The sequence below is a fragment of the Salmo salar genome, chromosome 25 (assembly GCF_965601325.2).
Source record: "Salmo salar chromosome 25, fSalSal1, whole genome shotgun sequence".
NCBI classification, from domain to species: domain Eukaryota; kingdom Metazoa; phylum Chordata; class Actinopteri; order Salmoniformes; family Salmonidae; genus Salmo; species Salmo salar.
The window spans coordinates 30414754-30429139 of NC_138315.1; the positions used below are offsets into that span (position 1 = coordinate 30414754).

The 14386-nt window shown below is 42.9% G+C and overlaps 2 protein-coding genes across 5 annotated transcripts in view; one reads left to right on the forward strand and one right to left on the reverse strand.

Annotated features, from left to right (window-relative positions):
* The first annotated feature begins 1900 nt into the window (after positions 1 to 1900).
* Positions 1901 to 5862, forward strand: serp2 (stress-associated endoplasmic reticulum protein family member 2). Its single transcript, XM_014173632.3, has 3 exons — positions 1901 to 2147; positions 4434 to 4506; positions 4667 to 5862. Exons 1-3 carry the CDS (start codon positions 2064 to 2066, stop codon positions 4705 to 4707), a joined length of 198 nt encoding a protein of 65 aa, XP_014029107.1. The 5' UTR covers positions 1901 to 2063; the 3' UTR covers positions 4708 to 5862.
* Positions 5863 to 7737: 1875 nt separating this feature from the next.
* tsc22d1 (TSC22 domain family, member 1) overlaps positions 7738 to 14386 on the reverse strand; it is a 69201-nt gene continuing 62552 nt past the window's right edge. For 3 of the 4 annotated variants that reach the window (XM_014173922.3, XM_014173921.3, XM_014173924.3), the window contains 2 exons: positions 10847 to 10898; positions 7738 to 9358 (listed from right to left, as the gene is read on the reverse strand). In XM_014173922.3, coding sequence (XP_014029397.3) covers positions 9098 to 9358; positions 10847 to 10898 — 313 coding nt within the window. In that variant the 3' untranslated portion in view covers positions 7738 to 9097. Of the gene's footprint in view, positions 9359 to 10846; positions 10899 to 11504; positions 11855 to 14386 lie in introns of those variants that run through there. The other variant, XM_014173923.3, reaches the window with a different exon arrangement.

The following is a 14386-nucleotide window of genomic DNA, read 5'->3' on the forward strand; positions in this document are numbered from 1 at the left end:
TCCCTCCTCTACTACCCTCTCTCTCTGCCCATACCTCCTTTCCCCTGTCCCCTCCTCTCCTATTCCCCTATCGCCTTCCTCTTCCCCTGTCCCCTCCTCTTCCCCTGTCCCCCTCCTCTTTCCCTGTCCCCTGCTCTCCTCTCCTCTTTCCCTGTCCCCTGCTCTCCTCTCCTCTTCCCCTGTCCCCTGCTCTCCTCTCCTCTTTCCCTGTCCCCCTCCTCTTTCCCTGTCCCCTGCTCTCCTCTCCTCTTCCCCTGTCCCCTCCTCTTTCCCTGTCCCCCTCCTCTTTCCCTGTCCCCTGCTCTCCTCTCCTCTTTCCCTGTCCCCTGCTCTCCTCTCCTCTTCCCCTGTCCCCTGCTCTCCTCTCCTCTTCCCCTGTCCCCTCCTCTTTCCCTGTCCCCCTCCTCTTTCCCTGTCCCCTGCTCTCCTCTCCTCTTCCCCTGTCCCCTGATCTCCTCTCCTCTTCCCCTGTCCCCCTCCTCTTCCCCTGTCCCCTCCTCTTTCCCTGTCCCCCTCCTCTTTCCCTGTCCCCTGCTCTCCTCTCCTCTTTCCCTGTCCCCCTCCTCTTTCCCTGTCCCCTGTTTCTCCTCTCCTCTTTCACTGTCCCCCTTTTCTTCCCTGTGCCCTGCACTCCTCTCCTCTTCCCCTGTTCCCTTCTTTCATCTTCCCCTGTCCTCTCCTCTTCCCATCCTCTCATGTGTCCTTGGGCTGGGCTGAGAATTCCCTCCACATGGTGTAAAGCTGGTAAACTCATACAGGAGCAAGGCAGACCACACACACTCACTGAATGGTCACAATAAACACACACACATCTGTGCGTGTCAAAGCTGAGTTCTTCGTATTGGAGGTTGTTGCACTGCCCTTCAGGTTGGCTGAATATGGGTCTAGAATATAGATACTGAGGGCAAGAGGAGCCAAACTGTTGTTGCAAACGGAACTGTCTGGATTACATGTGTTTGGGCTCACAATGTTCAGTGCTGTGCAACACCAGAACAACCCAATTAGTAAAACAGAGCATGAAGTCAACATTACACACTGTGCACATACAACACACACTTCATTGGTTGAAATTACTGGAAATCTTACATACAGTAACAGACTTTTAATAGACAAAGACAATGTTATTAGACGTTTATTAATTGTATGTAAATAAAGTAAAGATAATGAAATCCATCCATGGGTTGAGCTGTTGGACCCATGGTGCTGATAAGAGTGGTTGCCTATCAACTGCATCTAGGGGTGGGCCAGCTATGTCTGAAGTCCTCCCTGCCAAGGCACAGTGCGGCTGTGAAACCCTGGTTGGCCCACCCCTAGATGCAGTTGCTAGGCAACCACTCTTATCTGCACCATGGGTCCAAGTGCAGCACTGCTGTTCTCTTCTCCTCTCTCATCTTATTCTTATTATCTCTCTCCTCTCTTTCTCTGTACTTAAGCTAATCACATTTGAAGATATGATATCATTTTGTGACTATTAGAAACCCCAGAAGCTGATAGTTATGAGTGGTGTAAGCTGTTGTAATTATAATTTATACTTTTGTCTTTAAAATAAATAAAAAACTGGTCACTCAAATGTTTCTAACCTACTTTTGCACCATTTTCTAGGCCACCACACTCAATGTCCTGTATGTAAGGTATTTGTCAGATTAACACATGGTGCTGTTTCTCCAGACATTCCAGGCATGTGCAGCACACAGACAAGACCCTGGCAACAGCTTCTGTTTGAGAAAGGTAGAAGAACTTTAGCCTACTGATTGAGTACTGGTGACAATTGAGGGTTATGCTACTGTTAAAAAGTTTCTATGGCAAATGAGAGAACTATTCATGCATTCCATGTTGAAGAATAAATAGTTTGACTAACTGCTAATGGCTGGTTGGATTGAGAGGTGAGGCAGAAAAAAAAGCTCTGTACCGGATCGCGCGCGCCACGCTTCATGGAAGAGCACTTCCGCCCGCGCGCACGTCAGCAGGTGCAGAGAGCAGTGGGGGTCTTGCGGCTTCATCATCACTGCATCGAAATTACGCCGGCATATAACAATTTTACATCAATATAACATTCTCAGAAAATGGTAGCAAAACAAAGGATCCGTATGGCAAACGAAAAGCACAGCAAAAACATCACGCAGAGAGGCAACGTTGCAAAGACCCTGGTGAGGCGAAGCTTTTCTTCATGCTGTGTGTGTTCCATCATCAGACGAAAGGAGATACAAGCATGATGACACCGATTCAGTTAATCATCACTGAGAATTGCATGATTTCAATAAATGTGATCCATCCATTTGATAATGATAAATGATGGATTGTGTAGGCCTATCTGATGTTATGGTTCTAATTGGGTATCATCAAAAAACCCGCATGTTGTAGCCTATCTAATATGATTCATTTCAAACCATTCTGATCAATCACACGAAACATAAAAGCCGCAATTAATGCGTTTTCAAGCCCTTCTCCATTCATTGTAATTCATGGGCCGTTGGTTGGGTGGTTTATCAATACTGATGGCTGTATGTTATATAATGGTCGATTATCTTGAATCGGCGGTTTGCCACAGGGTTTACAGCCCGGTATTCTCCCGATCAATAAATAATGAGAGATCAATGCCACGTAGATAAAGATCGAGATTGTCGATAAGGATGATGTCATCATCTGATTGAACAGTCCATATAGAAGGCTTGAGGTTGTTGATGAACTCTATGGTCCATCTGTATCCTGACCGGGTCACAAATACACGCACAGTTTTGTATTGCTATGCTTGTAGCGACCATAGAATTCCCACCCAAAATCCTGTTTCCCCTAACCCTAAATCTAACCCTATCTCTAACTTTAACCCTAAACCTAACCCATAACCTTAATTATATTCCTAATTGTAACCCTAAACTTAACCCCTAAATCTAAAATAGCATTTTTCCTTGTGGGGACAGGCAAAATGTCCCCACTAGACTGAATTTTCCTTGTTTTACTATTCTTGTGAGGACTTCTGGTACCCACAAGGATAGTTAAACAAAAACACACACACAGATAATATAGGACAGGTAGTGATACTGATTATTATGTAACTCTGGAATTTAGGTTTCACCTCCTCTTGGGGATTGGTTACACTGGCCTGTATTAGTTTAGATAGTGTACATTAAACACTTGTATAATTGTGCTATAATAGCCTTAGGGAAATGGGAGGTGTTCATAATTTATTAAATGATCATAACTGCTGAATATAATGTTATAGTATTTGTTATAGTATTCCCAATTTATACACCGTCTAACTGATTCCTTTTTATGGCAGGCTGATTTGTTCTCTTGGTGTTCCTTAAGATGTCAGTTTTTCTTCTGACAACCTTGAATTATGAAACTATACCAGAAATCTTTACATGCCTTCAACATGACTTCATTGTGCAAGGTGACACTGAATGGAATAGCTCACTGTGGAATAGAGATTGTTTTCATTGTTTGTATTAGAATAAAGGAATACTTGGGGTTTGCGCTGTACATTCTAGATAGCTATTGTGTCATCCACAATAATAGTATAGCATAATCAGAAAGCACATGGGTGCTATCCAACTGTATTATGACATCACCCACACCAGACCACATCTTGTGGTTGTGATAGTTTATGATGGTGAGTCTCATGCTGCTGGTCTAGACAGCCAGGCAGGCTAAGGGTTTCCAGAGACATATTGTATATCATGTGTTTTTACATCAGTGGTTTGGTTTCCACTCCTGTTTTCCATAAGAACTAGATGTGTTCATAGCTGTCTGAGGGGCTACATGCTAACTCTGCAGAACTCAGTTTATTATTAGATCCAGTCTATTCTGGTGTAACTGGGTACAAAACACCCACACCGTGATGAGGACCGGGTTTAAAACAGTCAGACTGAGACTGGACTAACATGGTTTGAAACGTGTCCTATTCAGCATGTTGTTGATGTAGGCCTAAAGTTCATAACACTGTATGAAACTTCATCCAATGGATGTTTGTTCAACCTGCTTGGTCTTCCTCCACCAAGCTGTGTCCTGTAGTCGCATATTCTGCACAGTTTTGACCGCCCTTAAACAACAACTGTCCGACCTTGACCGTCATACTAACTCTGACCTTACGTCCGACCTTATGTCCGGTGTATGTGGCCAGTCGGAGGAGGATGCCTCTCAAGATTTCCTCCTTCTATAGTGGAGGTTTCCTGGCCATTGTTACACTAAACTTGCTCACTGGGGTTTAAGGCCCTATCAGGTCCTAAAATGACATATCTCTAAAACTAAAATAGTTAACTAATTAATGGAAGAACACCGATAAAAACTGTTTATTTCAGAAGGATCATGTTGTTTCCAAAGGGGTCCTAAGACAAGACATGACATAAATAGTGACATTTGGATGACATTTGACCTGTACAGTATGTCTCAGTGGTTGAACATTCTTGTTGTTTTCTCTCCCCACTCCCTCTCAGCGACCTCAGGAGGAGAAGTACCCCGTGGGGCCGTGGCTCCTGGCTCTGTTCGTCTTCGTCGTCTGTGGATCAGGTAAGGCACAAACATCCAGTGTTCAACATTCTGTTTCACATTAGCCTTGATATTACTCACCTAGGGAACATTGGTTAACCACAGAACTAAACCAATTTTAGTTTCACTTCAGTTTTCTGCTCAATTATTTTGCTTAACTGGATGCCACTTTCTCTCTAAGCCATCTTTCAGATCATCCAGAGCATCAGGATGGGAATGTGATCCAGAGGCCCCACAGACTCTCCCCACACCCGCTCATCAGACCTGAGGCTGCTCGCCACCCTACGTACCTCCCTAACACCTCCAGGAGGCCTGGAGGTCCGGACAGCTCTGTGTCCATCAGGGAAGGCCTGAGAGATGAGTGGACCACCCCCCTTCCCCCCTCGATTTTCTCGATCACATGTTTACAGAGTTCCAGACCGTGGAGATGAGAGCTTTTCTACTGACAGTCTAAACCACAACCAATGGCTGGCTCAATCTCGTACAGTGTGTTTTACACCTGCTCATATGTGTGAGTGTGAGACTGTGAGTGTATGTGTATGTGTGTGCAGTCAATGATGTGACTGGCTGCTGTGCAATACTGCTGTGTTTCTATATACACTCACCGGACAGTTTATTAGGTACACCACCTCGTTCACGAAAATGGATCGCTCCTACTGACAGTGACCATGGCTTGCTATATAAAGCAGGCAGACAGGAATCTAGACATTCAGTCACTGTTCAATTGAACGTTAGAATGAGCAAAACAATTGACCTAAGCGACTTTAAGCGAGGTATGATTGTCGGTGCCAGGCACGCCGGATCCAGCATCTCAGAAATGGCCGCCCTCCTGAGCTTTTCATGCATGACAGTGTCTAGGGTTCACCGAGAATGGTGTGACAAACAAGAAACATCCAGTCAGTGTGGGTGAAAACAGCTCGTTGATGAGAGAGGTCGTAGGAGAATGGCAAGAATCGTGCAAGCTAACAGGCGGGCCACAAACAGACAAATAATGGCACAGTTTAACAGTGGCGCGCAGAACGGCATCACGGAACGCACAACTCGTCGATCCTTGTCACGGATTGGCTATTGCAGCAGACGACCATACCGGGTTCCACTCATCTCAGCTAAAAACAAGAAGAAACGTCTCCAGTGGGCACGCCATCACCAACACTGAACAATTAAGGAGTGGAAAAACATTGTCTGGAACATGACAGCGAGTTCAGTTTACTTGATTGGCCTGCGCAGTCCCCAGACCTCAACCCAATAGAGTCTAATGGGATGAGATGGAACGGGGTTCCGACCCAGTACTAGATGGAAGTACTTAATAAACGGGCCGGTGAGTGTATATCTGTGTTGTGTGAGAACCTTTTTCAAATAAATGTGACTCATTTGGGACATGTCTGTTGTCTGCTTTCAGTTCCACTTTGGCTGCTTCTATCCCAGCACATGTTGTGCAGATTCAGCTTGCTAACAGTGTGGTTAATTTGGGGATTCCTGGTGTGTGTGTGTACATGCATATGTGAGTGTTATATAACTTAGCACTAAAGAACCACGGCTTCATGGAATGTCAGGTGTCTTAATGTTTAAATTCCAGGTGCTAAACCGTCACGACTATTTACCAGGATTCTGTCATGTCCTTTCTCCAACATACCTGTATGACACCAGGGTTATGTCATGTCCTTTCTCCAACATACCTGTATGACACCAGGGTTATGTCATGTCCTTTCTCCAACATACCTGTATGACACCAGGGTTATGTCATGTCCTTTCTCCAACATACCTGTATGACACCAGGGTTATGTCATGTCCTTTCTCCAACATACCTGTATGACACCAGGGTTATGTCATGTCCTTTCTCCAACATACCTGTATGACACCAGGGTTATGTCATGTCCTTTCTCCAACATACCTGTATGACACCAGGGTTACATCTTGTTACTCAGCCTCTCAAACTTATGTCTCCCGAAACCATCCTCTTCAAGGCAGATGCCAGCTTATCGTAATTTGAATGGAACGCTGTTCACACATTTATCCAGTGTGGTGAGTTGTGGCGTTATACAATCGCTGTTTGTTCACTTGAAGTAATGGGCGGGAGCAAGGTGCTGTTCCTGCTCAATTGGAGTGATTTGTGGACCATGTAATCTATGCAGCTGTTAACTAAGGCCGACCCTGGTGAAAAGCAGAGGAAAAACTTAACCTACAGCTTGCAGTATACAGGCAGTGAGTGCTCTGTTGCTGTCTGTTTCATATGTTCTCTTTTCAGTGTACAGTAGGATGATGTGGCCCCAGACACTGAACTAAGGTTAGTTTTACATTTCCCCTCCATAATGGTTAAGGTTGAGACTAAGGTTAAAATGCTGCCTACTTCTGCTGACAGCCCTGGCACAGCAGTGTTGAAGCATGCTACAGAATGAGGACAGATAGAGACTCTGCAATAAGTAATCAGCAGACACACAGGTCTGATTGTTACAACAGTAACCCACAGCAAAGGTCTGTCTGCTGAACACCATGAGGTCAATGCTCGGCCTGGCATTTCTCTGCCTCGGGGAGATGGAGAACGCGAACACTGCCTGGCCCTTTCCTACACAGATCCCTGTGTGCATTTCCTATCCTATATAAACAGGTTTTTCCTAACTCACCCCTGAAACACAGGACATAACATAACCATGGCACATTGTTTTATTTTGTATTTATTTTATTTCACCTTTATTTAACCAGGTAGGCTAGTTGAGAACAAGTTCTCATTTGCAACTGCGACCTGGCCAAGATAAAGCATAGCAATTCGACACATACAACACAGAGTTACACATGGAATAAACAAAACATACAGTCAATAATACAGTAGAACAAAAGAAAACAAAAAGTATATATACAGTGAGTGCAAATATGTGTCAAAGCTCATCTAGCAGCCCAGCTATAACATGCCTCCAATCCTACAAGTTGAGATGCAGCCAGCTGAACTGAAGCATGCCAATAGCCTATGTGACTAGAAACAAGGTGGAGGAGACTACCATTGGACCGCAGGGGAGAGAAGAAATGGCAATCAGGGACCAGGTGCTGGTTTGTTATTTACATAAACATATGGTATCCATACAACCAGTAGGCCAAGGAGGACCACCAGTTCATCCACAAGACCTCAACTTTTGTTCACTTGGCAGGTCAGCACTAAGGAAGAAGTTGATGTTAAATGGCCTATAGGTTAAGGTTAATTATTTAAACTACAGAAGTAAATCAAGACTAAAGTTAACATGAAGAGGCATGAACAAGTTCATTATTCCTTTAACATTTTTATTGAAAGTTGTGAAGTGAAACTGTCAAGTGTAATTGTGTTATGTATGTTTACAATACCTCATCTGGTTTGAGGAAACATGCACGGAACATGAGATACAACTTATACATAGAATGCAAAAAATCCATTTCAGTTTTTCTTTATGATATTCAGAGTAACGTGTTTGTTATGTTTAAGAGCTGATCATCCGAAAGTACTTTACTGTCAAAAAATGAAAACAAAAGAAATTTACTTCAAATAATTTCAAGTGAATGATGGTTTACAGTAGGCGTTAATGTTGCAGCCGAAGATATGGATACTGGATATTTGTCAGTTAAATAACCTCCACAGCGCTCTATTGTCCTGAATTACAGCATTAAAAAGACAGCACATATCTTCAGACCAGTCCATTACTAGGCCTAGATCACTCACCATTTGTACTTCACCTAAATAGCATCTTGTCTTCTCTCCTTGTCACTATATTACACAGTACTTACACTAAATATACAGAAATATACACAATGTAGAAAGCCCATCAACTCCTCTTTGAAAATGCAGCTTAGCCAAACATTTCAGCCCGTGCTCCTTTACATGAGAAGAGAAGCCGCCATGATAGGTTTAACAGGGCGCAAGGCTGAGGGGTTCAAATTAAAATAATAAAATAATCATCATCATCTCTTTTAATAAGCAAGTGTAGGCTACTATATTCCATTCAATCCCAGTTTAAATGATGTCCATGGAAATGTTGTCGTGTTCTCCCTTCAGATCTCCTCCCCCTCCTCCGCTCCACTCGCCAAATGCCAGATGGGGACCATCACACCATGATAATCCTCTGATTTTTCACGTTGTCACCATGAGAGGTGCTCCATTCTCTGTCTGTCTCTCTTTAGCGCGCAGGCAGAAGAGAACCGCTGTATTTATTTACATTATCAGGATTCTCTCCCTCCATCGTTACCAGTGAAGTCGACATCACTTGAAATCCATTGACACAGACACAGTAACTAAGTCATGTCCACTTTTTGTTGGTTTTGTTATTCTTAGACAATCTTGGGTTTTTTCTCTCCTAAGTCCATGAATTTTTTGGCAATGTTCATTCTCCTATAACAGCCCCTTTCCCTCCTCTCCTAGGCAGATTGTCTTTGATAGTGTTTTTAATAGTCTTGAAACGATGACACCACCCATCGCCGCTCTCAAAGTTAAATATGTGCAAATTCTTGTCTTAACAGCGTAGCCCCGTGCAATGAAGGCCTGGTTGTTCTGCAGCGTTAGAACAGGAGTCTGTCTGAGGACTGTCAAGTCAGTCAGGTCCTGGTTGGTTGATAGACTTTCTCATCTACCCCTCTCCTGGGGTAGGAGGTGATGCTACGCAGAGGGTCCAGAGTTGTGTGATGGTTGGGTCGGGGGTAGGGTTGGTGCCTGGGCTGGAGGCTGTGTGGAGGTGGGAGGGGAGCCTGTCTGGGTCTGGGCCTGGAACTGAGCCATCTGCTCTGGACTGGCCAGGGTCTTCAGAAGGCTGTTCTCCTGCTCAAGCTGGGAGTTCCTTTCAATCAGCTCCTTGATCTGCTCCTTCAGAACCTCCACTTCCTCCCTCACTGCGTACATCAGGTGGCTCTTCACCAGGTCCTAAAGGGACAGAGAGATGAACAAACACAGAGACTTTAATGTCTAGTTTTTTTTAACATGACAATTAAATATATCATATGAAAGAAGACAAAGATAGTGTTTCGCATAGTCATTTCACCCCTACCTACCTCGCTTAGCCTGTACCCCCCACACATTGACTCAGTATCGGTACCCCCTGTATATAGCCTCGTTATAGTTATTGTGTTACTTTTTATTATTTTTTACATTAGTTTATTTGGCAAATATTTAACTCTTCTTGAACTGCACTGTTGGTTAAGGGCTTGTAAGTAAGCGTTTCCCGGTAAGGTCTACACATGTATTCAGCGCATGTGACAAATCAAGTTTGATTTGAAATGACATACAAAACAATGTTAAGTTTATGTGTTCTGTTTTTTAAATGACCATGCATATACATTATTCTCTTGATGCAATCATAATAATGTATGCATAGCATTACTACTGCTGTCTGTGGGAATTACTATTACTATGTAATACATGTTTATTATTGTAGCTAGCTTCTGTTTGTTTTAATATAAGAAGTGGGTCTGATATTAAACACATAACCTGTTTGAGCATATGGTTAAAATCAAGACAAAGATTCTGTAGATTCTGGGCCAAATATTCCCAGGGTCTAAAACTCCCCTTCCTCTACAGCCAGGGCCGAGGACGCAACGTCACCAAACAGACAAAATGGCCGGCCCACATACACGTTTTAGCCAATCAGAGCCTGAGATATTTATATCCTATATCCAGGCGTCAAATATTTTCTGTTTGCCTAGCAACAAAGGGAAGCACAGTATGGCGCGAGTGAGAGAACGTCCTTAGCGGGCAGGGATCCAGAGACAATAAAACAGAATACTGAGGAAATGAAAAAAAAATCCTGCACGCACGCTCATCTCGTTTTCCTTGTGCCAACTCAAATAAATGGTAGCTTCAGGTAGAAATCGAAACAGTGTTTTACAGAAGTGGATAGTACACATTACATAAATGTACATATGGCCCATGTGCTACCATGGTAATGTGGATGCGAAATTGCATGTAATTTTGATACGACTTTGCGTGATGACAAACCTGGCTAACGTCTAGGCCCCCATAAATACACTTTGGCAAACGAAATATTACATTGACGTCAAGGCGCATAATAACACAATATGCTGCCTCATTGTTGCCTGAGCATCAAGCTATTCTCGATCTATGTAACAGCGCCAAATTAAATAGGTTACAAATTAACGTGCAAATCGAAAGTGATCCGAGATTTTTCAAATCCAGTAGCGTTTAGAAAGACAATCAGCAAAAGGCTGTATGTTGCGTGACTTCCCAGTTCTCGCTCGTTACGTGGTTATGTAATCCATTCATTGCGCTAACTGAAGCAACCTTTTCATTTAACTGATCATTCTCCGAATGCATTCTTCGAAATAAGTTATATTCGCATTTGATTTCTGTAGTATAGTTTGCAGATAAAGTGAGTTTTAGATTGCATAAACTTACCATAGCCTGTTCAATTTTGTTGTCTATGGCCACCACACTGGCTCCTGACGAACTGCAAGAATGAAAAGAACAGAAGTATTAATACACTGCATCGGTAAGAATGAATGAAAGCAAGTACTGTCGATGTTGCAGGTCTAACACCAGTCATTTCAATACAATGAAATACAGTATAAATATCCTTATACAGGTGACATCACTTCGACTGAAGACCATTCTAGAGCCAAGTGTTCAGGGTGTACTGAGTAGACCGCAGACCATATTCCTCTCAAATGCCACAAATAAGCCGTACATGTTCTATTACTGTCATCAATGTAAATCAACTAATGTTCTTTTACGGTCTTCAATGTAAATCAACTAAGGGGGTTAGCTACATCATTTCCTGGGCCAGCAATAAGCAAAGACATCCTAGTGTTGCCCCATCACGACAAGTGCATTTTCTCTCACTGAGCCCAATCAAAATGGCAGCCTCAGCATTAACGTCATACAAAGGCATTTGGCTATACTTTTATTTTAATAATCAAGTTCTCTATAATACATAGACTCAGTGTTGTATGATCAGTGTATAAAGCAGAGCTTCTTTTGGGAATACAGAAAGAATATTAGCCGCCAGCAATAGGCATCCTCCTTGCAGCACAATGTCATCGTAAAATATATTTACCTATTGTCGAGCCTTACAGGTGAACTATCCGTGTTCAGTAACGAAGATAAAAACGAGATAGAAAAATTCCTTAACTGGCAAACACCGAGATCCATCGCCACTGTTGTATAGTACGGACTATTCATGCTATATCACAGATATAAAACAAGCTTTAAGCAACGAAAACTCCTCTTTCGACGATTATCGTGTATCACAAATCACATTCTCTAGTTCCGTGGTTCGGAAAGGCGTTAGCAGGCACTTTGTGTCTCTTCAGAAAAGCCTCGTATCCCGGGAAGCCTGAACATCCATCTACCGCTGCAGCACAAAGAATCTCCAAGGTCAGCTCATCTCCGCTCCGCTGAAAATCTGCAGCCCGGGGACATTTGCATAATGCATCTAAGAAAAACAGCGCTCCGATGCACCCGATTGGTGGCGGGATACTAATATTTGCATAATCTATGTAGGAAACGCCCCTACCTGCGGCTCAGCTGATTTTATTTTCATAAATTATTTAGAGGATGCACCCTCTGCCGAAACTGGGAAAAACCGGATGAGATGGTGAGGAACACTACAGTATTTCAAAGACACAAAGAAGGGACATGTTTACTTGTCGAGAATCAGGCTACCAAGAATTGTCCGAATACCAGGAATTATAGACGAGAAATGGACAATGAAAACTGATGTATTTGGTACATTTACAACTACCAAAATGACTAAACGCGATGAAAGTGTATATTATGAACAAAAACTAATCAATCATTCACACAATAGAAAATAACCTTTCAAGATCGTTGTAGATCCAAAAACAACTGAACATATATGAATTGTATACAAGTTCTGCACGTCAACATACCGCCCCCTGGCGGTTACTATGAGCACAACGGTTACTATGAGCACAGCCCCACACAAGGATAACACTCCAGTCCACACAGGGTTTACTCACACCATTTGAGAATACCCAATTACAACAAGTAAACAAATGCATTCAGAACTCCTCCAACACGTTTTTGTATATGTGCCAGGGACACAGGCCCCTCAAACCATAGATGAGTCAGAGACTAACCCAATTCACTTGAAATGCTCCTTGCACCATGCCTCTATTTTAGATAGAGAAACATTGCTCATTTTATTAGTGCTCCAGAAATTAGAAGAACTGTTGTGTGTCAGTCTCACCAAAAAACGAATTTTAGCCACAAAAGACCTATTGACTGTAAGCAAAACACTAAGGAGTGGGTAAGTGAATTGACAGGTAAGATTGATAATAACATGTACTTGTTTTGTTAATGTCCTCATGAAAATAATGTTAGAAAAATCAAATCAGAGACCGTAGACCAGTGTTAACCAAACCTCCTCGAGTACCCTCAGCCAGCATTTGATGTATTCCAGAACTAGCACAGCTGATTCAAATGGTCACCTAATCATCAAGCCTCATTAGTTAAATCAGCTGAGGAGAGGTTTGGGAAACACTGCTGTAGACTATCCATCAAGAGTCCTTGACTTGTCTACACTAAGTCAGACATTTACCTGCCCTGTGCCCTACACACCTTACGACAACCATTACTGGAGATATTGGGCTTTTCCTACTCATGCCATGGCAAAACAAGATAACATTACCACCCATTCTATCAAAGACAGCACAAACACACCATCAGACCCAGAGCATGGATTCTACTGATCACTTCCTCATATTTACAGACTCAGAAACTATACTATAGGCTAGTGCCTGGTGAGGTGGCTTCTCCCTGACCCAAAGCTACACCTCTGAAATAAGAGCTGTAAGAACCTTTAGATGTTTTGATTCTGAGGTAGGAGATATCCATCAACTTAATTAAGGGGTTCATTTTATATAGCACTTTCTATTGTATGGGGCAAAGAAACACACCATATCCATTATCTGTGTGTAGCAAGAAACTGGGTGATGCCATGGCAGCCATTTTGCACCAGAGATAAGCTCATCACACATCAGCCATCACAGGCTGATATCTGTTCAGTGCTGCTGAAACATTGGCATCTGAACTATACCAAACTATAGCTTGAAATCAAAGAAATATACTTTCTCTTGTTATACAACTTCAGTACTTGGATGTACAGAATACACATGGACACATGCCTTGCTTGTCACAGAAGACACCGTAAAGGCCTAAAGGTTGTCTTTTATGGTGATCCATCTACAGTAACTGTCAGTAAAATAGCCTAGAGTTAGACAAAAAAAACCAGCTTCTGTTCATTTGCATAAAAGTTTTGGCTCCACATGCGCAGGCTTGCCTCAGGGAGCTAGAATCTGTGAATATGGACTTGATGTTCCAGGGTAGAGAGGATTGCTGATTCTCCTTATGAGGACTTCTGAACAACAAGTCCCTAAAATAGGCCTAAAGCTATGAGAGCACAGTTTATTTCACAAGACAGGACTTAGGGAGGGTTTCATTCTTGTTGAAATCCAGAACATTAACCATAGAGATCCTTGTTTCTATTTTAATTTTAATGCAAACCAAACCATAACACGACAAGGATGTGGATGAGTATCCTGGTTGGCCTACTATGTGCAGCAGACAAAGCCTTCACACATACAGGGGATTGAGTGTTGCTGTCTCAGTACTTCTGGGGGAAGAATGGAAGTGTGGAACACTCATCCACATATCCAAGACATCATATACACACAGATCTCAAACACACCCTAAACACAACTCAAAAACAGACATTACCCCTAGACGCAACCATAACACTCTTCACACACTGATTTCATTCACACAACTCGACCCACCCCACATCTTACATTCCACACACAGACACATATGACAGAAATCTGACCCCCGCTGTGTACAGGCTGTGTGCTGAGCTGGGGTGATTTATGCATGTGCCCTCTTTTACACACCCTACCTGGGAGGAAATGAGGGAGAGAG

Coding starts and splice junctions, on each gene's coding strand:
- serp2 (XM_014173632.3), top strand. CDS start 2,064: ATGGTAGCAAAACAAAGGATCCGTATGGCAAACGAAAAGCACAGCAAA. Junction 2,148..4,433: donor GCAACGTTGCAAAGACCCTG/GTGAGGCGAAGC, acceptor ACTCCCTCTCAG/CGACCTCAGGAGGAGAAGTA. Junction 4,507..4,666: donor CTTCGTCGTCTGTGGATCAG/GTAAGGCACAAA, acceptor TTTCTCTCTAAG/CCATCTTTCAGATCATCCAG.